The sequence below is a fragment of the Temnothorax nylanderi genome, unplaced genomic scaffold (genome assembly GCF_030848795.1).
Source record: "Temnothorax nylanderi isolate EJ_2023f unplaced genomic scaffold, tnyl_v1.0 TNYL_tig0017_pilon, whole genome shotgun sequence".
Classification (NCBI taxonomy): domain Eukaryota; kingdom Metazoa; phylum Arthropoda; class Insecta; order Hymenoptera; family Formicidae; genus Temnothorax; species Temnothorax nylanderi.
Genome location: NW_027249079.1, coordinates 1,072,082 through 1,098,520, shown reverse-complemented (window position 1 = coordinate 1,098,520; position 26,439 = coordinate 1,072,082). Strand labels below are relative to the sequence as shown.

The 26,439-nt window shown below is 42.6% G+C and overlaps 1 protein-coding gene and 1 long non-coding RNA gene across 2 annotated transcripts in view; one reads left to right on the top strand and one right to left on the bottom strand.

Annotated features, from left to right (window-relative positions):
• The window catches only part of LOC139768648 (uncharacterized), a 60,635-nt gene that overhangs the window by 7,827 nt on the left and 26,369 nt on the right, over nt 1-26,439 (top strand). Inside the window, exon 5 of the mRNA XM_071699058.1 lies at nt 18,086-18,146. Coding sequence (XP_071555159.1) covers nt 18,113-18,146 — 34 coding nt within the window. The 5' untranslated portion in view covers nt 18,086-18,112. The remainder of the gene's footprint in view (nt 1-18,085; nt 18,147-26,439) is intronic.
• LOC139768655 (uncharacterized) lies at nt 471-15,609 on the bottom strand. Its single transcript, XR_011717408.1, has 3 exons — nt 15,472-15,609; nt 948-1,056; nt 471-584 (listed from the first exon to the last, which is right to left on the bottom strand). It is a non-coding gene; the product is annotated as an uncharacterized lncRNA (long non-coding RNA).

Here is a 26,439-nt window from a genome sequence, read left to right as displayed (position 1 = left end):
TGTTAGAGTAATTATTACCGCGCTGCGGCGGCTCGTAAACGACGATTTATGATTTATGTTCTGCGTTACGCGGGCACGAAACGTTTGTGAAAAACGCGTGAGAATCACCGTTGCGTAACGAACAGATACTAATAATAATAATAATAATAATTTCATTGCTTATGTAGGAGATCTGATTTTGAAGTCATGCAGTTCTGAGGAGCGTAAAGAAAATGATGAGGGGTCAATGTTACCACTTGGTAGCAAAAGATAATTCGATCGCAAGAAAGCATAACGTAAAGTGAAAGAAAAGGACTTAAATAGTCAGGCGCGAGAATATATAAGTACATGTAGTGAATTTTGACGAATGAGGGACGAGGGATTAAAATAGAATTGAAAAGAATATCAAAGGATTAAAGAGATGATAGGAATTTTGTTGGACTTAAATGCAGTGGAATTAGCAGAGACACGGTCAGCACTAGAAGCAAGAATCGTAGTTTATTAGCTTTAGAACTGAATAAAGTCTAGAGCGATCAACACAATCAGGGAGCGTGTTTCCTTCCATCGATCCAAAACGGAGTCCGATGCACATAATCCGGCATGAGCTGAAAAGAAAATAGAATGAAAGCAAAGTGAGCTAATACATATTAAATCAAATAAAAACTAAAAGTGAAAATCCATGCATTGCATCCATGCATTGCGACATTCTTTCGCGTGAGAATTTTCTGAAGAATAATCCAATTTTTCTCAAATTTTTTCTCGGGAAATCAAGCTATTTTTTTTTTCGAAATAAATGAAGGATTGTGTACACGCATTTCCGAAAAATTACCGATTTGCCTGATGGATCCGGCACTTCAAGCAAGATAGCGGTGACAGAACGAGAGAAGGCTTTGATGGACGAAGGAGAAAGAGAAAGAGGGGATCTCGTGCTAACAGAAGGGATAAGAAACCCATGCACGTACTCTTACCAGCGGTGCGACGACTTCAGTCTGACGATCGCTTCCACGGAGCGAGGTTGACCGAGTCCGACGTTAATCCGGGATTGTCCGTCGGTTCGAGCACACGGTGACTCGGATCCTGGCGTGTGATCGGTGCAAAGAAAAAAAAAGGAAAGAAAGAAAGAGAAAAATAAAGATTCGACTGTGTGCTCCGAAATTTTGGCGCGACAAAAACATTCCTTCAGGTCGTACTTCGTAATAAAATTCGAGGGGAACCAAATCGAGACGCGATGTAAGAATGACGCGTATAAAACTCGCGACGGATACCCCCTAAAAATATCGCACCGTTAAACGGATGCTGGGATTAAAAAACAAAAAAAGAGGGAAGAAATTTATCTTTTCCAAATCTGTTAACTGTTTCCGGGAACGCGAAGGCAGGCCGGAGAGTCGGTCCTTCCGGCGTTTTACCGCCGCTATAATTTACATAATAACTGAGTTTATTCGAATGTAGTAAATTCCCCGAGTTGCGGCACGAATTTCTCGCGTAGGAAGAAAAAAACGCGTTTTGCGTTTTCGCGACTTCGCGGCGCGCGAAGTGCGTGGTGTGCGCGGCCGGCGGCGGGAGAAAGTGCCAGTTCGCTGTGCGTCGGTTTTTCGGTGGAATACCCGCGGCGACGGCGGCGGCGGAATCGATGATCGATCGTCGTCATCGGCGTCCCGCCCGACGATGAGAGACTCACGTCTCCCCAGGACAGCATGACTTTCGGTGCGTGCGACCATCCGCGTGCGTTAACATGCGCGAAGACCCGCGTGTCCGCGGGTACCGCTGGATCCTGCTGAAGTGATAACGCCTGGCTCAGAGAGAAAAGAGACCCGCTGGCAAGGTTCGTCGAACGTGAGAGAGAGAGAGAGAGAGAGAAATCGAGGATCGATCGCGAGGATAACCGTTGGCCGGCAGACGCGAGCTACAGGTTGGTCATTCTCTCGCGCTTCTTATCCGCGGCCTTCTTCGAGGATAATGAGTTAAATGGATCGTCGCGTATCGAGAGTATTCGAGAGAGAAAAGCCGGCGGATTTAACAAAATGCAGTCCGACCGGTTCTCGTTCGACTCGATGATTATATCGAAGGACTTCGAAATTGTCGCGGGATCTTACGACCGGTCGTCTCTCCTGAAAGTCTTCGTTCGCCAGTAGGCGTTCCGCAGATTATTTTCAGCGCAATTAGGCAAAGGGGACACACCTAATTTTGGAAGAGGCGAAAAGAGGAAGAAGTGAAAGTTCGGGAGGAAATGAGAAAACCGGATTTTTCTGCGAACGCGACCGCTTCTGAGTTCGAGTCGCTCAGTCGAACGGACAGTCGTGGCCGCGGCAATTCACTTTTTCTCTTCTCCTCTATTTTTTTTTATCTTCCTTGGGGGATTTATATTTTTAGTTAAGTGTCGCGGGGCGACGTTACGTAATAACAGGTTGCATATGCAACATTATGCGCGACCGCCTATGCATAAACTGATTTCAACCAGTTTCTCCAATATTTTTGTCCGATTCGAGAGATACCGGCTTTCACTATATAACTATATGCTTACGCATACACAAAGGTCTCCTAGTCAAACAATTTAAATTTACATCCTATTTTTCTTCCGCTGTTTCGCTCTCATTCTATATTACGTACACGTAAGTCGTTCGGTTCTTTCGGCTCTCAGTCCTTTTTTTAGTAATTTCACTTACGTTCAAAAAACACGCTAGTTATTAATTTAATCGTCAAGTTATTTACGTTTTTATTAAATCGAGATAATATATTCACGTCGTGTCAAAAACTTATAAATAATATAAGTATATATCTGTAATAAGCTAGTTAAAAGAGAATTCCAACTAAGAAATCTAATAAATCTATCACGCTTATTCATATGATAAATAATACATTTGTATCTTTCCAACAAGAACGCAACGGCTGCAATTTTAATTATACGTCGAAGTTAATTTAATTAATTTAATTATACGTTATTATTTGGAGCAGATATAAAAAACTGACGACCGCTTTTGATTTTAACATTGTTAATTAACGCTAAACAATGCACTTTCTCGTGGAAAGTCAACGGCACGTATCCAACAATTAAACCTTAATCAATATTCGAAAAGCAAGAGAACGCAATGAAAATAAATGTACACTGCGCGAACGATAATCGCTGCATAATTGCCGCTCAACGACGAGTTGAGGTGCCTCTGAAAAAAGGCCGAACGATTAAAGAAAGTTGCAAATTAACGTGCCATTGTGCGCCGCGCCGGTTTTCTCGGTACTCACGGCGCGCCAATTTTCCGCGGTAGAAACGCCCGCCTTTTTCCAGCGCGGAGCGAGGAAATCGTCGGTCGCGAGAAACTCGCCGCAGCGTGTCATTTGTTGCCGCAATTACTGTACGAATGGGCGGATGATAACACCTAGCGATCCGTTGCGAATTCACGTCCCGCGGAGTTTTAGCTCCGGCTCCGATCTAAAAACGGGCCAATCGTCTCCGTTGACAGTCGCCGTTTGTATTTGTGCGGCCGAAACCGCAGTCGATCGCGCTCCAATCGGAATTATGCGACGACTATAAATGACGCAAATTTGCTAATTTAGATTTGAAATACGTGTATTAAAAGCACATATCCTTACAAAATATTCCGATATTTATTTCTATCTAAATTATCTTTTTGTATCTCTAACATTATTCCTCTCACTTCAACGTCATTGAGTATGTAGATATCTCTTAATTAGCATGTCCTAATTAGTATAATCGTGTGCGTGTGTTTTGCTTTCAATTTATGACTTTTACCATTTCTTTTTGTTGTGCAATAAAAATATTCTGGGTAACGCAAAATATCAAGTCTGCGTCTTAAATTTAATATAAAGGATCGAATTATCCAATCGTCATTTTGCAATATATCCAACTAATTGTCCAGTCAATTGTTGATAAAGACTTAGACGTAGTTAAAAACGTGAACTTTCTGGCCACTTTTGGCGTGATTATATTTTGCCAGAAAACGTGAGGAAGATCGCGAAGACCGCTTCCTCGTTTTGCGCTCGATTGACTTAGCCTTGTTTGTCGAATCGTTGATTGAATCCCGGCGTTTCCCGAGGCGCCGCGCGGGAAACTCTCTCGCTTTCATTCGCACACGTGCTACGCATTATACGGCCTTACAGAAGACACGCTCCGCACGCCACATCTGCAATTTCTAACTCCAGCCCGCGAGAGATCCCGCGCGATAGAATTTTTAATGGAGAAAATCTCCTCTCTGTGCGCGCAGCCGCGCGTGTAATTTCAGCCCATTGGGTTCCGAGAAATTATTTATTATATTCGCATCGATCTAAAAGTGTAATGCAGCATTACGCGTTACACAAAGAGTAAAGGAATGAAACAGACCGACGATACGAATCTCAATTATGCACGATGCGAGGAAACATCTGTAACGAGAGAACTATCCGGTTAATTGAAAGAATAAGTTGAATAATATATCGTGCTGTTTGAAGTACAATCACGATTGAGAGTGACACGCGAGATTCTTATTACGCGTCACTGTTACTTCCTTTCCCACTTTTGTGAAGCTAATCGATCGATTAATTTTTACAACAGATTCCTGCGACAGATTCCAAACGAGAAGTATGCGCGGTGCGTTTCAGAGGGGCCGGATTTCCTGTCGCGGATATAGATATCTCGCGATCTAGGTCGAAAAGGTGTACAGATACCCAGAGGTACGCGGTTTCTCGTCGTAATCTACTTGCCGGCCCGCGATAATTGCTAGAAAGCACCAGCGAGAATCATTGCCTCGTCCTTTTTGCTCGTTCCTCTCGAACTGACCGGAAACACCAAGGACACGAAGGATTCTTTTATTCTTCTTTTTTCCATTCATGAGTTTCCATCCCATTCTGACTCTCAGCGAGACAAAGCGGCACATTTGCACCTCGGTAGAGTTGGCGAGCGGCGATCTAGATAACAATTTTTCGCCATTAGCCTCCCAGAAAAAGGAGCGTAATTCAATTCACGCGTACGTAATTAGCATAAACATTTTTGAGAAATTCTATCGCGTCTATTAAAAGACCGCATATCGAAAAGGAAAGCCGGCCAGTCGCGTTTCAACTATCGCCGCTCGGCGATTATGCTTATTTTATTGGCGACTCGCACGGCGCGGCGGCGCGGCGGCTGACCACCTCCGGTTATATCTACTTGTCCGGCCGATATTTTAATTCGCTCTATTTCCAATGAGATATTTGACCCTTTGACCGTAGCCGATTAACTTCCAATCTTTTTTTTAGTGACGCGAGAAAATATATAAAAGATCAAGAAGTAGTAAATATAATTTATATTACAAAATAAATTCGCCTTTTGCGAAATTAAAAAAAAAACGTGATTATGTATTTCTAATTTTCAATTTCGTCTCGTCTCAGATTTTTCTTTTTTTCTTAAGAAATGAAGAACAGGAATGAAGGATGCAGTCCAATTTTGCAGTCAAGTTCTTCGCGTCTTATAAGTACGATCGTCTCGAGACGCTGTATGATCATTTCAGTGGATGGATGTAATCTTAAGACCATCTGAGACCGAATTTAAAACGATCTTAAGTATAAAATCGGACGATCACCATCCAAGGATAATACATCGATCGAGACTTCAGTGGATGCATTTTTGTGAGAAGTTTAGTTTGCGCAACATGCGCCTAAAATGCGCTTAAAGCAATGTCGGATCGGAGCGACGGTACGAGGCGGTAATCGCGAATCTGATTTCTTAATATGTTAAGCCGTATTAAATTATTAAATTGCTATTTACTTCCTGAAAAAAGTAAAATAAAAAAGCTTTATACACGAGATGACACTTGGATATATCCGATGTTATTTGCAGCGATATAAGAAGGACGTCCCGATCGACGCTCTCACCGACAATCTCGTCGGACAACAAGACCGAAGCGGGCAAGAAATAAAAAAAAAATCGATATGGAATTAGAACAGAAATTACTAGATATCTTTCTTTACGATTTAATTTGTGAGTTACCGACAGACTTGAGAGATATTATCAATAAAGTGTCTCTCTAAATTAAACCGTCGCATTTTTGTGGAAACAATGTAAACAACTTACAGCTAAAGAAAGATATCTAGTAATTTCTGTTCTAAGTCGATGTCGATTTTTTTTTCTCCGGCTTTCCTTTTCGGGGCGTCCTCATATCGCTGCAAATAACATTGGACATGTCCAAGTGTCATCTCGTGTATAAATTTATTAAAGCGCTTATTTTACATTTACTTCTTTCAGGAAGTGAATAAGCCAATTTAATAATCTAATACGGCCTAACGTCTCTTCCAAAAGACGGAGCCCAGTTTCGTCGCACGAGAGTCGCCTCGTTAAGTTCTCTCGCGGAGGCGTGCAGTTTAAAATATAAAAATATCTGTGATCAGCTAGACGCGAACCTAGTTCATTGTGGCTACGAGTCTGGCGCTATCCACTAGACCACACTGCCACACAAAAATATTTTGCGACTTTCTGCGAGACCCTGTAAGTATATGTCCAACTTGCTCTTGTCGTCCGATGAGATCCGCGTTGGTGAGAGCATCGATTCTGAAGATGTATCAGGAAAACGACGGTAATACCGAGTCAATTTCACAATTTTGCACGCGAAATGCATTTTGCGTTGATCAACCTCGCAATAAAAAGCCGCGTTTAACACATTGCGCGGAAATTCCGTATTAAACTATCCACACCGGACTTTAAGTATCGCTTAAGTTCGTAATTTCAATCTTTTTCACATTTGACACTATTCACTTCAATTAACTCTCTTGCAACAATAGCTACGGAAAGAAGACAGCGCATGAATGTATTACAGAATTGAGAAACGACTGCACTTATAATTAGTACAAAAATGAAAAAGATCTCCCCTCGCGGTCGATCTCTTTTTAAATATTCAACGACAATCTCTCCCATCTTAAAAACTCAACTGTTCCTTGCGCTTTCTTTTTTATTTCTTTCTTTCTTTCTTTCTCCACCTCTCTTTCTTGATCCCTGTTTCTCTGTCGCTCGAGGTGCACAATCGATAACTCTCTAACGATAATCGATACCGCATTACGCAAGAGCGCCTTTACGACACGACCCACGCGCGAAATGCATTGTTAAACCTTTCCCGAGTGTCGTGTTACGGAAGGAACGTAAATCGCGCGAATAGGCGTTTGCTCCAATTTTCCTCCTAAGTCGCCAGTGTCACTCTATCTGCCTTATCACACTATTCGCACGTGGCACTGTATTGCCAGGACTTACGCATTACGTCGCACAATTGTTCTACGACTCTTTTATTGTTATTACTGCGCATGGGGGGAGTAATTTTACAAAATATATTTGATAATTTTAATATCTGATATAGTTAACGAATAAAGAATCCGAAATGTAATATGCAATATCGCTAGCTTAAAAATTAAAAAAACCTTGAATTGTTATTCAATATCAAGACATTCACACTATTAAATTACGACAAGATTGATTTCTGTAAATATCTCGCGATTGGATCTTTAATCCAATCAACTGATTTAGAGAAATAGATAAAGGATCGGAGGAATGCGTCCCTTGAGGGCTAAATAATTGTGCTGAATTCCTCGACGCGTATCCCCCGCATTGGACGTTCTCGCTGAATTTCGAAAGGCCTCTTGTTCCGCGTGATCGATCGACGTGATCGAATCTGATAGACGTAAGTGGACTGTTGACGCTGGAGACAGCTACGTTAAACATGTCCACACTTTCTTCGTGCGTTTAGCTTTTCTTGTTGGCGCGAGCTTCATCCATTGTGTCACGTCCACTCCTTAAATATAATGCGCTACGCTGTATATATTTCTTTATGTATAATACTTTACCTTGTTAAAATTTTCTCAAGCCGTTTCAAAAAATTCTTTTAGCTGCTTCGCCTAAATTTTTAGTATAAATACCTATTGTTAATACGATATGTATAATAATTAATATTATATACGTAGCAAGGTGATATACTTGTGCAAAATATAGATTTTAATAGATAAATTTTTACTACGAATGAGAGGGAGGTAAAATGAAAATGATCTTCGCATTAAGATTAGCAAAAGAAATTAATACAAATCAACAAGCGGTCAAGTTCAATTTAACGGTCGCTAAACATCCGGTGCTCGTGAAATCTCTTTTACGTTGGCGATTTGCGACGATGATAAAAATCGCAAGGGATAGCATAATGAGGATAACGAGGTAGCGACGCGCGGTTGGGCGAAACGACCGGGCTGACATACTCTTTCTTTTTTTCACTTTCACGAATCACGGCCGATCGCGACCTGCGTGGGATGACTTTCGGATTATCGGATTAATGCCCGGCCGTTTTCGCCGATGCCAAACGACGTCGATGAGAGGCCAGGTGGATCCGATTAACTTTAATAATCACGGGATGTAAACAGAAAGGATGAAAGTCAAAATGCTGCTATTACGGGCTTTGTTATAATAGCCCCGTTGCTTCATTATAGGAGCGACAGCTCAATTATCCGGACGACACATATTAGACGCTACTGAAAGACGACGAAGATTTATGAAATCCTTACCGTCGACTTAAGACTTCTTTTCTTTCAATTGAATCCCCTTCGGCGATTATTTAGACACACATTAGCGCCGATTCGTCACAACACAAAAGGCAAGTCCTTCCTTTTATTGCCGTATTATTGCCGCTAATGTAATTACTGTCATTAGTGAATTTGCATAATGCGACGTCTTCATCCGTTCTACTTTGTTCATCCCACGTTGTTTATAGCCCGCCGACAGATTACCGCGAGGCGGCTATTACCGCGAATATTTTCCACGAGGGGGGTCCGCGCGTGCTCTCATTATGAGTTCGTTCCGCCACCGATTTCTCAATGATATAATCGGGTTAATGGCGAGGGAGTCCGGCTATGATATAGGCCCGGCGAGCGCGGCGTTTCAAGCGCGTCCGGCGCGCGAAGAAAAGAAAAAGAAGAAAAAGAAAAATGTAAATTAATATGCACGCGCCAGTCGCTTGCGTGCGGCTTGCATGACTCGAGACGCGCGGTGTAGGCGTAATGACGTAATAAAAGAACTTGTGGGGCGAGAAGCCGCGGCGACGGCAACCCTTTCGCCGGAATCGCGAACCACGGTTCGGTCGAAGGGCGTTTACATTCTGCGGGACGCGAAGGTCGCTCGTCGCCGTCTCTATCTGTTTGAAATTCTGCAGAAATTGTGAGAGCGAAATAGCGGTCGCGTGATGGCGGCCTAAATTATGTCACTCGAGGCAGAGATATTTAATCGACGCATAATTTTAAAGAATAATAAATCTTTACATAATAATTCTCGATATTGCATTGACACGGATCATTTACTCTTTTATCACAAAAATTGTTGAAAATATTACGGTGGACCACCGATAACCACTGCCGCTTGATTTGGCGGCGCAGTAGGGCAGATATCCCCTCCTTCTCTTTTGCGGTTTTAGAAGTTGAGACAGACAGACAGAGAGACGTGTATTTCATATCGAAACTGACCTTCCGCTGACTGGCCGCAGAATGAGATTGCTGACATTCCCGGTTTCAAGTAGCGGTGTGAATTACGATAGCGCACAGATATCAATGCGAAGTAGATTTCTCATTGTTAGTATATGTATACGTTTGCGCCTGTCCTATATTTGACGCAGCATTTCTTTCCTTCCTTTCTTCGAAATAATTTCATTTTGCAAAATGCAATTTACGTATCAAATTAAACGCAATCACGTTAAAATTTTTTTGATTAATTGTTTTTTTGTACCACATGAATGGGACGAATAAATCCCGGGTAAAAATGTGGAGGCAAGCCAACGAGATTACAGCTTTACGAGATCGTTGTACAATTTAATCGGCTGTCACCTTGTCAATTAAAGGCCCATTACACGACCTTTCGACATTTTCTGCGGCTTGTTCATGAGTGTGCGGTCTCGGAACGATTGAGACGTCTTTCGCAATCGGCCGGTCCCGAGGCTATCGCGCCTCGAGATGTATTAAGATGCGTTTCGCACCACCGCGGGGGGGGGGGAGGGGGAGGGATGTCACGCCGTTTACCGCCGCATTGTGCCGCGTAAAGATCCTTTTGCCTCAAAAGCCGCGCGGGAACGTTTCAACACGAGCGGTTCATTCAGCGGGCGATTGACGCGGCTCGTTACGGCCGCGCAAAAGCCGCAAAAAGAGCAAAATACAATCGGTTAACCGGACGGTGAACGTTTAGAGAGAATGTCCGCTGCCCGGGCTTACGTGTAATGTAACGCGCGCCGCGGTATATCGCTGCACGTCGATACATTGACCTGGTGTCCCACTGCGGCATAGCGCCGGAGAACCGATCCGATCCGGCCAACCGTGAAATGCGAACGGATCCTTCGCGTGGCGCCACGATACTTGAAATTTTCTCCGCGAGATTGTCACGCTGAGGTTCGCGCGATAACGAGGAAAATAAATCGTCATTTTAAGTTAAAAGATAATCGTGACACAAAATTTAAATCTTGAAAATGTATAGATTGTTCTGTCATCACTGTAAAATATCACAAGAAATGTTGAAGAAGGTCATCATATTTTGTGCGAATCATTCTTCTCCTTTTAACGTTATATATTTTCCTATAGCAAAACAGGAAATTTAAATCCTGTGAAAATGAAGCCTATTTAAAATTAATTAAGGAATAATGACTACGTTTACACAGCGGCTTATAATCTGGTTTAATAATTACCGTATACTACCCGATCCAAAATTTTTCTGCTTTTGATTATAATGATCATTTAAAAATATGAATGTTTTGATACTCGAAACATTTTAATCAATCTCTTTTGATATATGTACTAGAAATTGTAGTTTAAGTATCAGAAGAGGCTCATATTTAAATAAACATTATAATATCAAAAGAAAAAGAATTCTGGATCGGATAGTACACGGTAGTTATTAAACTGGATTATAAATTGCTGCGAACGTAGTCAGTAACTTGGTTATCCATTTGCATCTCTAATGCAAAGACCACTAATTGCGACTTCCCGATTCAAAAACTATTAATGAATATTTTCGTAGAAAATTGTATGAAGATATAAAGTCAACAATCCTCGCGAGTGAACGTATTTCTCGCGAGTAGCGCGAATTAAGAACGGTGATTGAGTCTTCGGCGTTTTCCACAGATACATCCGTCCGCAATCTCGTTCGCGAGCCAAGATTGATTTATGGATCTACGGGCAGATCACGAGCCTCGCGTGCGGGAGTCTTGGGTTGCGTCGGCACGGTTGCGTACCTACCCCGTTAAACGTCGGTCGTTGACACATCGAAGCCGGGCGGGTATTCGCGAAAAAGGAAGTCGCGGTTTTTGCCGAAGTCGAAAATATTATTCCCGTTTCGTCGTGTATCGATCTCACCGCGTTTTTTTTTCGCCGCACGTGATTTATCGATAATCGCACGGTCTACAACGCGCCGCCGCCTCATTTATTCCACCACACTGACGAGCTGATCGTCCGGATAATTGGGTCTTTACGTAAGGAGATCGGTAGGAAAGTTCTGTATTTAATGCGCGGAGGCGGAAGACGGGCATGGCGAGTACTCCATCGACGATGTACCACCAGTTTCGGCGATCGGTTGTGTTCGTATAATTACCACAACAGTTGAATTAACGTGGGAATAAACAATGAATTAATCCCGAAATAAATGAGTGAAGGAATGTACGTAGTCCATTTTTTAATAATGGAAAAAATTACTTTGATCGAATTATTATTTTAATGAATCCAGTTAAGTGCTTCATAACACGTAACTTAACAATTTATAGACGTCAACACGCAATAAATTTGTATATCGTTCAGTTTTAAGTATCTTACATATTCTGCGTAAAATGTAAAAATACGAAAACCGTTTACTCCTGTTCAAGCTGAATGCTGATACTTCGTATCGGAGAGAATTGCTTTTAAACATTGTTCAATCGCACACAGTTTCTTAAAGAAATTAAATCGAGCTTTGGATCTCAATTACCTCGTAGGATATTCGTAACTTCCTGCTGTTGCAGAAAAGGGGTGAACCAGAGATCCAGATCGCCGGACGATCTGGTACACGCGAACCGATCAATTTCCGGTCTATCTGAAACGCGGAAACTGAAACGTAATTGGAGATCGATCCCACGTAACGTCGAGATGCGTAATCGCCCGAGCGAACCGCTAGAAGACAATGTAATCATTTTCATCGGAGCGTCGTGTTCCGGAACACGTTAATTCGAATGTGTTTATAGATCAATAAATTCCTATTTTATAAAAATATATAGTCGATTACGAGCCCGGGTAGATTAAAACACTCGAGATTAAAATATTTGACGAAAATCTAGTCACGAAAATATTTTTGTGCATTTTACAGTGCACTGCTTTTACGAATCTCTGACGCCGCGTTCGATTACGCCTTGATTATGTATAGATTCTTCATTCTGTAAAAGTCCGAATATTTACAGATCTTCCGGTTTTTTAATCCTTTCTTAAATCTTCGAAAAAAATCTTTAAATTTTCTTAACAAATCTTTCTTAGATTCTAAGTTTTCATGTACAGCCTCGATTCTTCCGCGCCATTGCACACAGATCTTTACTCCTAATATAAATTCGAGCCTCTGCGTCGACCTGATTCCGAAAGTTCGCGCGTTTACGGTGCGACTTGAGACGTTTTCCGCATTTTCTCGGCGAAGAACGTCGCACGAGTTATTTCGATACGTGGGGCTTCGCGAGAGGAAAGAAACGTGGCAGCTCGTGACTCGCCACGAAAGGGAATAAAGCCGCGCGGGGCCGCGCGCGCACGATCGGATCGCCGCGCCGCGCCGCGCCGGGGATTCGCCGCGCGGATCGGTTTAGAAAGTTCAGGATGCGCTCACGAGGCATCCTCTCTCGCTCTCTCATTCGGCTCGCGCACGAACGCGCCGCGCCGCGCCGTCCAGCTCCGTCTTAATTCCGAGCTGTCACGGCCAGAATAAATCCTACGGTGCAGGAATCGCGAAAGAGAGTATGGACATTGTTTCGCGGCGCTGCGTTTATGTAATCCCAGAATTATCGTCATTATCGTTCGAGTTTCGATCTTCGTTGGCGAGATATTGTTCGGCCAACTCGCGCGCCGACTTTGCAATCGAAGCTGGATAATGAGTATGCTCCAAGCTCTATCGTAACGTAATAATGGAGATGACGCGTGATGGAAGGATCCATCGATTTACGACAATCGCCTCGTCGATTAGGACGCGAATTAACATACGAATTCTTTATAGAAGAAATTTACGAAGCGTATCGCGTATTTCACACTTCTACTGTAAGATATGTAGAACCATTATAACAATTTTCCGATATTTATAAGACATTTGAAGATCTATAATATTCTTTTCACCTTATTAGGTATTAAATGATAAAATTGTATATATAATTGTATTAACATGTATTTGAATTTACAATCTTATGTTTAATTAAGTCTGTTTAAATTTTCTAACAGGATGTTTTCAACTCTTGCATTTTAGTTACTTCTTTAGTTTATCTCGATAGAAACGACTAATAAACGACTTCTCTTGTAGATATTAAACCTACACTATATTCGAAATGATAGTTAATACGATAGTGATTAATAATCACGATCATCAATTATTGATAATCTTATGGTGATTAACGTATCTTTAGAGATTAGAGAGTGTGCCATGACATTTTTATAATACATATATACTCAAATTATCAGAACGTGGAAAACGAGAAAGATAAATCTACGGTGCAAAAATTCGCTCGTCATAAATATACAGATAACGTATCGGTGAAATCAATATCTCTCTCAGCCTAGAAAGTTTGCCAGATTCGACTCTAAAGAAGCGACGCGTGTTTACTATGTGCTATCTAGTAATTAGAGATTAAAAAGAAAGTATCGCTTGAATGACTCCACGCATACACAGGCGTATCGTCAGAGCTCGATATTACTACGAACGCCTCGCCACGCCGAGAAATCGGTGAGATATAATTTATTCCGATCCTGTGGCATCCGAGCGGTTTCGTTTTTCAATATCCGGACACGCGGATCGTGCGGGAACGTAAAATCTCTCGGAGATAACGGTGCATGAATGAACGAGAGAGTGTACGACTAACGCGAATCAATCATACAAATGCCACGAGGGATAATTGCATTATTGTACATAAATTATCACTGTTTTCCGCGATTTCTCCTCGCGCGCATTCGTTTCCTCGTACAAGACGTTTCCATGATTGTTGTCAGAAATTAAAAAATCGATTTTATTTCACATCGGTGAGAAACGGTTTAGCTCAAACGTACGACCTTGAATTTCCTACTTTCGGAAAGAAAGGTGGAATCTGCGAAGTTAATGTATGCGGAACGCGACGTCGTCGCCGTCGCGTCTCCGAACGATTTCGAATTCGCTTTCCTCCGCGTAAAATTAGAGCCGACGGGTCGAGAACTATTAATTAGAAACGAGAAAACAGCCGGCTTCCTGGTTTCTCGGCATTCAACTAACACCGAAGTCGCTTGCCTTCAGAGCAGTGAAACTATTTCATCTATCGTCAGTGAAGCTATTTCCCCTAACTAGTGATCTCAAAATCTTAAGATAAACATGATGGAGTATACATAGTGACGTCTGGAAAAATTGCAGTGACCGCTGTTATCATGATAAAGTACGAAAAAATGAAATAAATGGCTGCTAAATAACAGTGAGAAGGTTAAAAACAGGAACTATTTTATTTTATTTTATTTTATTTTATATGCATTTTATTTTATGACAATCGCGATCTTTAAACGTTCAGACGCCACCATGTATACTTCAAGTATCGAGATCAATTTGTAACAATATTTATGACCCTACAATTATCTTTCTTTGCGAGCAATGCGAAAATGGAAATCGATCGGTCGTGAATCGGCCGCGAAATCCGGCACGCCCGAGGGTGCGGCCACTCTGCGTCTTCGATAAAACGCATCGTGCGTGCGTACGAGACCGAAGGGGGGAAAGTCGTTCACCGTGGAAACGAGCCACGGCCGGGCCGATGTGCCGGTTTTACGTAAGGTGAAAATCGTCTTTCAGGAGCGCCGTCCGCAAGAGACGCGAGGAAAGTGCGCCGAAACGGGTGGAGACGTCTTGCGAATCGCGCGCACGCAAACAGCACGCATGACGAAAAGAAACATACACCCCGCGAAAATAAAAAATACCATTTACGAGCAATACGTTTGCACATGAATATCGCTGTGATTTCCGTTATTGAAAATAATACGAGATGACGAAGGTGGAACGCGCTTGTACCGCGCGCGTTTTTTAATAGACGCGCGATAAAGGCGAAGATGCGATTAACTGCATACCGCTCTAAATTTAGGCACAATAAAAGGGTTGTTATTCACGCCGGCAGGAAAACTATAAATATCTTCGAAAATCGTCAATCGGCGAACGTTTAACAATAATCCTCCCCCCGGGCGCGATTGTTACATTGATTTACAATACATCCCAGTGACGGGCGCAACGCACCGCGCCGTGCATCGGGCCGGGTTAAGAGCCGTCGATATATCGCCACGCGTGATTTTTCTCGGCTTAACGATCGTACGTACGTGGTGGAGATATCCATCTTGCCTTTTTACCCGGCGGAATGACTATCTCGAGTTCGACCGATGGGACTGACAAACCGCGCGCGATGTATGCATATACGCCCCCGCGCGTTGGAAAGCAGGCTCTCGGGAGAATGATTGAATCGCTCTGATCATTCATAACTGCCATATAAACGTACCGAAGAAACGCGCCCGATCGCGGGACCGCGCGTGTTATCGGCGTCATTTATCGATACGACCGCCGAGCCACGATTCGTTATGATAAATCGAGATCCGATAAACGTCGCGCCGCTTTTACATCGCAATAAAGCGCGCGCAAGCCGCCGCCGCAGCTGTGCACTTGTGCAACCTGCGACCTTGATGCTATTCGAGTTGTATGTACGGGATTGCCAAATATCGCGCGCTCGTTTTGCAAATGACGAATTTCCTATCTAGCCAGTTCCCCGGCTGTTTCAGCTTCTCATATTCTCGGACGCGTAACGTGATAATTTTTACGCACTTTGATCACGCTTGATTTCGCACAAAAAAGAAGATAATTACGGAATCGAAAAATATTGCATGTTACTTGTGAATTAATTCCGACGTCGCACTATTGTTTCAAATCCAAGAGATGTTATTTTATTTTCGTTTTTATTTTTTCCGTATGTTGTTTTTATATAAAAGATAAAATAACAATTATGATGGAAATAGTGAAAAATATGAAATATGAAGTTGAATAAATATTCTTTTCGACCGTTATGATAATAAATCATATTTGAAAGATGGCGATAATTAACATTGCTTCTGAGTCAACGTGTCAAAGTCTAACAATCTCGATGAAAGTAACTTTTGCCAATAGCCTAGAAGTAAAGAATCGCGAGAAACAAAGAGAAAGTTACATTGCACAATAAAAACAAATGTAATCGCGCTCAAGAATTTCGGAATACCGAGGATCGAAAATACCCAGGAGAATTATTGAACAAAATCTTCTCCGTTCATCAAAGCGAGATTTACATTAACCCTTCGTGTGCAACGTCGGGTCACTCGTGCCCTGGCGAAAGTGACTGTCCCCTGTAGCTGTATTTGTTTATATAAATATAATGTTTAAACAAATGAAAAAATCGGCAATATAGCGATTGATCCTTAAAGTAGGATAGTTAATAAGGTAACATGAATTTTTTCAGATTTTTTTAGAACACTTTAAAGTATTTTCTAGGCGTCGGACACGAGTGACCCGACGTTACACGTTACAGGTGCCGAAAAAGACGTTGCACACGAAGGGTTAATTTTCTCTCATTTTCTCAGACACGACACATTTTTCTGACCGTGCAATTATCGCGTTCAGTAATAATACGGGCCGTGAAACCCATCGGCCGTTTCCTCGTCGACGGACACGCCGTTATAACGTTAACTTGCGCGACCTGAATCATTTTCGCTTGCAACGCGGCCCGGTCATTGTTCCCGATGGACTTTCGAACATTCCCCCCCTTCCTCTGCCCATGTATGCACATGCGATCTTGTTTATCATTTTTCACACGTACGAAATCGGTACATGCGGCGCCGCAGCCATGTAGGTTTGATAATGACATCAGAACAAAATAAATAAGAATGCACACAAATGCACGATTTCTAACAAAGTTACCTTAAATATTTTAAACAATTATTATGTTTTTTACTTTCAAGTATTAAATAACGAAAAACTAACAATAAAAATTAAACACACACAGGAGGAATCTATCACAAATCCACTCGATGTGTGAAAAATTGAAATATGTCATGGGATACATGTAACAATTTTCTTCTTAACATTAAATAATGAATCATTAATTAAAGTTTGGGGAAAAATAAACGTCCGTGAAGTATTGTAAAACGAAAAAAAGGAAAAGTGGTAAAGCGTGACAAGAAATTCTTGTCTGAGCGCGATGAGAGATTATGAAGTCGCAGAACGTTGGTAGAACGTGGCAGAGAATCGCTCTTTAAATTGCGTTCTTGACTGTTCCACCAAGGACTTTCGCTCGAGGAGTTGCCTAAGTTACGCTTAATTAGTAGACAGGCAATTAGCTAGCTGCTAGCTGCTCGGGGGCGCCCGATAGATCGACGTGCGCTGAATGCGGCACCCGCGGTATTAGACGGGCGTTTGTTCCTCTTCTCCGTGGCGAGGCTTCCAGACAAATATTGACACTGACGATAGAGATGTCACACGTCCTTTGAAGCTACTGACCGTCCGCAAGAGCACACAAAAGCCCGGCGGACCGCGGCGGGACGAGTTTATTTGCCTCGGTTAATTCCTTTACGCCTCCGGGCGATTTAGTAGCAATTAGCGCGGCTAGTTATTACGTTATTATCCTCCAAGAGCAAATTGTTAGAATAACATTAGCGTTTTGACGTTGACGTCGTGTTTCCGACGTTGTACTCGATATACGTAACGCTTTCTCCATTTGTGAGACAATTTCATTACCTGTTACGCAGGACTATTAAAGATATGCAGCGATTTCCGCAGAATTTAATGCTTACGTTTAAATAAATCCGATGAAATTTTATATACAAAATTATAATGACTAGTAATGTATTACGAAATTGAATATTTATTTTATTTTGTAACCGTTGTCTGACTCTAGCAATGTATTTTTTTTTTCAGGCTGAAGAAATCAATCATATTGTAGCCATGAACCTCGCGCTGCATGGATTTTTGCTGCAGGGTAAGTTTCGCGATGTTTCGATCATTTTGGTAGTGACAGGCAAAATATAATTGACGACATATATGCAAATTGTAAAGAGCGTCCTCAATTTGAAATTGGAAAAATATAAGTATATGTCGAGGTATATGTATAGAGCACAAATCTCATTTATCATTTAATTTATATATATGTATATACATATACATTATTATTTAAATATAAATATAAATAATATATACATATGTAAATAAAATTATAATCTACATATAGCCCCGGTCTCCCCTACTTTAATCTATAACGAGTGAAGGAAAAGAAGATGAATGGGATTCAAAGACCCCATAAAATATTCCTCCAAATCTCATGTAATATTTCTGAGAAGTAATCGTACGACGAGATATAATAATTCCGTTTAGGAAAGGAAATTAAATCAAATCATCTCTCATTAATTCTTTAATTCGCGGTCGCGGGAGAGACGCGGCTCTCCCCAGTTCCGTGACTCACACCCCGTGTGTTCGTATGCAGACGACACTTTTTCCCCGGTCATCCTCCGCGGCAGGATGCATAAAACTCGGCGTCCCACGATAACGATCAATTCCCCCTCGAGCGTTTCCGAGGATTAAGCGCGGGTTGACTCGCGTGCGCGCGAGGCGATCTCGAGGATGTCCTCGAGAGACGCCCGGCTCGGCTCGGCTCGGCTCGTCCGCTAACTGGGTTTTTGTGCCGAGACCAAGGTGTTTCCTACGTGGATGTAAACACGCGCGTGGCGATCGGGTACGATTCAAGAATCGCAAATGAATCGCGCGAGCGAGCAGCCACGACACGTCGCGAGAATTGCGAATGAATCGTCTCGCGCAATCAGCGTTGTAGGGATTGACATCGAGAAAAGGACACGGATATAAATCCTAATAAATAATGACCGATATATGTATGTAACATAGAATAAATACTATAGTATTTATTCACCTATAGGTGCGCAACTAAGTTTCCGGGTTTCACACATAGATGGCACCAATAACACATGTACTCGACTTACATGTCTGAAGTTGTCTGAAGTTATAGCTTGGACATCTGTTAACAATAACCAGTCGTTATATAAACACATATCGCAACGCAAAAATATTTTTTCTAACAACGGAGATGTCGAGTTTTGTGCCAAATAAACAGCATTTGCGGGAAGCTTTGCTTTTCTGCTTTAACTTGAAAAAAAATGCAGCTGAAGCACGTCGTTTGCTTGAGGAGGCCTACGGCGAACATGCACAATCGAAAACTACCTGTGAAGATTGGTTTAAACGCTTCAGAAGTGGCGATTTCGACACTGAGGACAAGGAGCGCTTTGGTGGGACCAGAAAGGAATCGTGTACTTGTGTACTATGAGCTGCTGAAACCGGGCGAAACTGTCAATAGGCATCGCTACCGACAACAACTGATCAATTTAAACCATACATTGCTCGAAAAACGGCCAGAATGGGACACGAGACACGAACGAGTGATATTGCAGCACGACAACGCTCCGTGCCATCGCAGTTCCATCGTCCAGGACACCATCAAAACGCTGAAATGGGATCTGCTACCGCACCCGCCGTATTCGCCAGACCTGGCGCCTTCCGATTATCACTTGTTCCGGTCGATGGCGCATGGCTTGGCTGGGCTACACTTGACCAATTTCGAAGAAGTGCAAAATTGGTTGGATGAATGGTTTCGGTCCAAAGACGCGTCGTTTTATTGTCGCGGTATTCATGTATTGCCAGAGAGATGGCGAAAATGTATAGCTAGCGAGGGACGATACTTTGAATAAACCATTTTTTGTATTTCTCTTGAAATTTTCCATTTTTTATTGATCAAAAAAACCCGGAAACTTAGTTGCGCACCTAGTAAATTATTCAAAAACAGAATGTATAAAATTCACAAAAATTGTTATTAAGCGTAAGATCCCCCGCGATGATTGAAAATGTCAATTTATTTATTCTACGACACAAATTTAAAATATTATAAGACATATATGCCCAATAAATTAATAGAAGAGAAGTTTGTTCGCAAGAGAGAAAGAGAGAATAAAGAGAAAATATAATTGTGGAAATATATTTTCAGTCAAGGAAATTGGAGAACGCGCATGAAACTTGAGAAATATTCAAATCGCAAGATCCCTGATGTTTTAGCACATTGGCGAAGTTCACGAAGAACAAGATAAAAGTTCAGTCATATATTCTCACGTCCGTATGACACCGGACGCCGGTTTACGGAGGCCCTTGAAGGATGAAAATAATTTCCAAGGACCGCGAGTGGCGCATACGCTGTTAGTGCGGGAGAGTAACGGCCCGCAGAGCGTAAATTCGCGAGAGGACGACGTGGAAGGGTTGCCAACGCCGGCGATAATCGGCGCCGGATGGAATCGGGAATCGGAGAAACGAAAGGATGATACGGGCATTCTGTGCAAATCGCGCGTAAGCATCTCGTTAGACCACCAGCTGCGCGCGATATCTGCGAGGTAATAAAATGTAAATCCCAAGTTCTCTCACGGCGCGCATTTATACGGGGTGGCCGGATGATGGGCACACGCGGTTGCAGCAAAAACGTTTCGCAAGCGATTGATAGAATTCAGGAAAGCGCATCAGGGAGAACAAAGCGTGTTTTGAATTTGCGATAATTTACGCAACTTCTTCTTGGCGATTTATTGTCTTAGGCTTGTATATATTACTGAATATTATCTTGAGCCTCTTATCTATAATGACATGAAATTTCTTCGCGTAATTCATTAACCCATAATCTCTCCACCGGCGAGGAAGAGTCTTATCGATTTTTGCTGGGTGCGTCGTCAAATTTATCACCGAGCCGACGTCGGACACGACCGCTGCTTAGCCTCTCGAGACTGTAATCAGATTGCATGCAACGGTTCTCCGACGCTAGACAAATAAAAGGTGCAATCGAACGCCCACGCTTCGCGCTAGATATGGGACGCGAATACGGGGCCGTGTAATAATCGAGGCCCGGACCGCGCGGCATGGATGACGCACCGCGTGGCATACGGGGTGATAGCGGATTCTACACGTTCCGCATAAAAAGTACCGTCTATTGAAACCCCGGCGACGACGGACGGAATGCGGCCCCGTGGGATATCCGCGCGGCGAACGTATGTATGCATCGCGGTCGCGACACGTGGGACGAGCCCGCGAGCGCATCATCGACTCGTTTGCACGTTTTATCGCGGCCCGCCCGCCCGCGGGATATTCATCCTCGACGGTTTACGAGCTTCCGGTCGTCAAGGACGTTCCCAGGTACACGGCGACAAGCAAGTTTGCCGATAAATCAATCTCGATCCCGAACAGCTGCCAATAAAAAGGATAAGAACGGCGCTTCTTTCGCGATAGGTCCATTTCTGCTCTTTTCGCTTCAGAAATATGTCTTGTTGCACTTGTACAATCTGAGAATTAATTATTAATCGAGAATTATAATCTTTCCGAGTGAATTTAGGCAAAGGGAGCTTTAGTCGTTCACTTTCTCCCGCGCGGTTCACCGCGACTTGATTGCGTTACGCGATAGATTCGCAGAAAAGCAAGTTAAGCACGTCATTATGTAGCCGTGACTTTCATCCGAAGTCTGTTTCTGCCTTAATTAACACGTACACGCGTTGCACGGCCTGATCTCGCGTTTCCGCGTGTCTTCCGGCACTTCCGCGCTCGCCACGTGAATCTCGAGCTAACAACTGATCCAAGATGAAATTTCTAATGTAATAAGAACAGCGCGCGTTTGGGATATGCAAACTCTCGCCGAGGAAGTACCAAAATGCTACCAATGGGAGAGGATCGCTTTATACTTGCAACCGTAATATTGTACCGACGAGATCAATGGTTGAGTTGAAAACGCGAGATGAAGACAAAGAAAAAAAAATTCTTACATAATAAATAAAAGAAGAAATTATACATAAGCGCCAGAATTGGGGACGGGGGGGGGGGGAGCAGAGAGGTGTCGAAGTCTATGTGGCGATAAATGCAGCAATAAAGTTTGTCTGCGTAATGCAAAAACCCGAGAGGGGAAGAAAGTGCGAGGAACGTTTCGTTCGCAAAGGCCGTTTTGCATTCCCAGCCCACGACTAGTGAAAGACCGCGGGAAGTGAAAAAGCCACGGCTACGATCACCGAGTTCAAACATTAAACGGGTCAAACAGTCGCCGGGAAGAGACGTCGGGGACGCGGATCGATCACCGCCGGTCGTTTGCGTTTAACGCCCGGCTATGCCGGGCAATCCGGCGTTGGCGCGCGCGAAGAAAGTCGCCGCGACTGCGAAGCACGTAATAACTCGCGAGAGTAAACAGACGCGAGCGCGCGAGGTATTTGCATCGCTATTCGTGCGTCCACATGACTCGTCGGCGCGGCAGATGTATTTATTCTTTGACATCGCTGTCAATTCGGCGAAATACCTTCACGCGTTCAATAATAGCTTCAGCGACTTACCATTACTGTCTCATTTTACTCCACAACATTTAGCGTCGCCTTCGCGTTTCTCGTCGTTTTCGCATTTCGACCTTTGACCGTATTATTCTTTCTCCATGAAGGATAACGAAGATCAGAGGATAAGTGAAGATATACCGAAATCTTCAATTGTCCGATGAAAGGCTGTTTAAATGAAAGACCGTTCCTGCGTTTTTCAGAGAGATCTAGCCGTCTCTCATTGACATTACTCGCTTACGCAATTGCGTAGAAGTTGGGTAAAAGGTGAAGGTAGAAAATAATCAATCTTGAGGCTTCTGTGTCTCGCGGAGTGATCGCGCGCTCATGAGTTCGCGCGTCGCTTCGACGACGCCGCTCTAAAGATAAATTTCTTTTATGTAATTTCGCGTGATCTTCAATGCGCTTTTCATTTCGCGTACAATGCCCGCGATTGGCTTTCACTCCGCTCGTGTTCGATTGACGCCGCGTTGCGCATTAAAATGGAAAAATTCACATTTGTTTCGAACAGATAATACGTCCAACAGAACTCTCGTTGTGCCTGAATTAGCGTCGTATTCAGGTGAGAAATGAATTACACGGAATTCGCGGGTAATTTCTCAGTCTTGCGACTCTTGTCTCGCACAATCGTCTCGTTAATCTTGCCAAACCACCGTTATCATTTGTAGGAGAAACACTGAACATGCGAAAAAAATTCCTAGTAAATCATGAAATTTCAGTTACAAATCGTGAAATTTAATTATACGTTACATAACCATCGCGTCGCAAATTTTGTATGTGACATTAAGCTATCCTGCTGTGCAGTAAACATGAAAAATCGACAGTATCAGCTTTGAAGATAAAAGCCGCGCGAGCGTTATATTCCCGTTCGGTCGGTCCAGTCTTTCGCCTCTCTCTTTCTATCTTTTCTTTTCAAACGACATATACAACGCCGCGCCGGCTCGCGTAACAGTTGTGCAAAAATCGGCGAGTGATAACAGTTGATACAAAGTTACCGTTCGATCGCGCGATACACATTTCCTCGACTTCTGTCCCGCTCCTCGAATCGGCACTTCTCTCTCCGTCTTTCTCTCTCTCTCTCTCTTCCTCTCCTTCGACGTGTGTGTACGTGCGTGTCTCACTTTTCTCCTTACGTAACCGCGTAACTCCGGCGCAAGGATGCGGTTAGACCTTTCGAAGCGTGTCTCTCTCCCGATGTCACGTAAGACGCACATTAGTCAGTCACGATCTTAATTTCACTCTCTCACGTGGCCGGGCGATCATCGTGCGTGATAATCGCCACGCACTTTCGGCGGTGTTCCTGCCTGGGCAGGGCTCAGAAAAGTATTGAAGGAACCGAGAACGACCGAGGGGGATTGAGAACAAATGCGAATTCTGCATTCGGCGCATTTGCTCGCGGACCGTCTCGTTTATTTGCGAAGTGTAATTAAATTCTTCCGATTCAGCGCGGCTACTTGGGATATGTGTGATGCGATTACGCATTGCTACGTAAATAAATTCGCAAACTGCGCCGGTCATAAAATGAACAATTAATTTCACGAATTTTTTATTAGTCTCATTGAGTTTGTTAAATTTACTTAAATTTACTCGAGATTGTTTCGGTGATGTCGAAAATGTTATTCGGAAGTGTGAGGTTCATCTCTCATAGGAGCACATCTCGAGAATTAAACTAATGAAAGTCTATAAAGGCCCAGTTTCACAAGCGTCGGTTAACTTTTAACCTTAGGTTAACTCACTCTTCGTAAAAAAAAAGTATGCCATTTCAGTAGTGTTTTTGAAATACCGAGGGCTCCATCTTGTTCTCCATTTCTCTTTTGAAACGCGGGATATTAAACGCCTTGTACAACGAGCAATTTGTATAACAACGTTTATCTGTCGGTTACTTAAGTTTTAAATCGGCTGTCTGAGCTTATTGCGACATGGATCCTTTTTAGTCCTGTTATCTGCATCACCCCGCCGATAGCGCTATTTATTATTTCTTGCTTGACGGTAATAGTGATTATTATTATATAATTATGTTACTTTACGGTTATATGTTATGACGTCTTATGTCAAAGAAACATAATTATCTGGAATTAATAATATATCTATTTTTCTTCCTAAAATATAATATTTTAATATCAGTTGGATAATGTGTCGGATAGTATTTTTTCAAATTGCCACATTGCTCGCAATTAATATCAATTTCTATCTAAAAGAAGTAAATTTGATTTATTAGCAGCTTATTAGCAAATGTAAATCATTAAATAAATATTAAGTTTTTCAGATTGAAGATATCTTCTAAACATAATGCTAATAAGCATTGCTCATTATGTACGGAATTCGCGAATGCGGAAACAAATCGCAGTTCAGTGACGCGCGTCGCGATCTAGCACGTGTACGCTTCGGTCGATTCGGTATTTACCTTCGCGAAAAACAAGTTCGATCACGCGGCGCGCTAACGGAATCGCTCAAGGAGAAAGAAAAATTCGTTCGCGTAATTGTACCCCGATTGTTACGTCGCGCTATCGAAATCGCGGTGGATATCGAGGATCGTGCCAAACGGAGTATCGAAATCCCCGAGGTTGAAACATTCCTCGTACGTGGAAAACTTTCGCAAACTGACGAGGAAAGTCAATCGCGAAAATTCGCTTTCCTCGCGCTGACCTTTCGAGTAAGTAAATGTAAGGAAACTTTGTAAATGGTAGGAAACTTACTCTCTGACGTGACGCATACTTGATGAGATAATTCACAAAAACCGATAATAGCCTTACGTAATGAATGCGGGGCGTAAGTACGAATAAACGAAATGTTTCCTGACACCTTTGTCCGGCACTTTCTTTTCTTAAATGTAGGTCAATCGACTCAATCCGTAAAACGCGTTCTTAGGTTACGATAGCAACACCCAGACCGTCTTTGCGAAATAATAAAGTTTGGCGAGAGTTTCTCTATCCGTCACGAAAAATATTTTTGGCATTACATCGTTGCTTCTTTCCTCAGGCATTTTGCGATATGAACGCGTTGTGTAAATATTGAGAAACGAAACATAAACAATCAATATCAAAAAAGTTTTGAATTCATTCTCTTATATAATTTACCACAACATACTATTAAAAAAAAAAAAAAAACGATGGAGTTTTTTTTATAAATTCCAATAGACTTGTAATTTTGCAACCGTAGAAAGGAAGCTTGGAACGCGTTGACTTGCTTCTTTATTGCAGCTGATGATGTTTAACCGCAACTTTTTTCGCGACAATAACTTGAAAGAACGAAGATTCTTCTTCGTCACAAAACATATCTTTCGGCATCTAATTGTAAAACTATCTATGGATATTTGCCTGCGTGCACCTCACCTGTGCCGATCAAGTACGAGCACGAGGTCTGAGGCAGAAACTGAAACGACGCGCGCGAACGCGTCCGTCTTCTTTCGTTATTTCTAATTAATATCTTCCAACACAATTGCCTCTTTCACCGAAGGAAGGCTTTGAACTTGGCGACCTTCCCTCATCCGCCTTTTCCTTCAAAATTTCACTCTCATCGCTTCATACGTCTCATGCAGATACAGCGGCGATGCAACCACACAAAATCGATGGAAGAAACTTTCAAATTAAAGAAATTTCTATTAAAATTCATTATATATACTATTTTCTTTAAAAAAAATTCAAGTTTAAAATATGTGTACTGTACTAAATCCTTTTGAAAGTTCGCAATTTCCGTTTTCGCTGTCATGCACCTCAAAGTTAGCGAAGTTAAGTCGACGTGCTGTCGACAAGTTATCGTTGAAACTTGCCAATTCAATTCGATTTCAGAGTTTCGTCAAAGTTCGGATATCCGTTCGTTGCCGGTTCTACGCTTTCGATAGCGAGAGGGGGACAAACGCGTCGATAGGGAAAG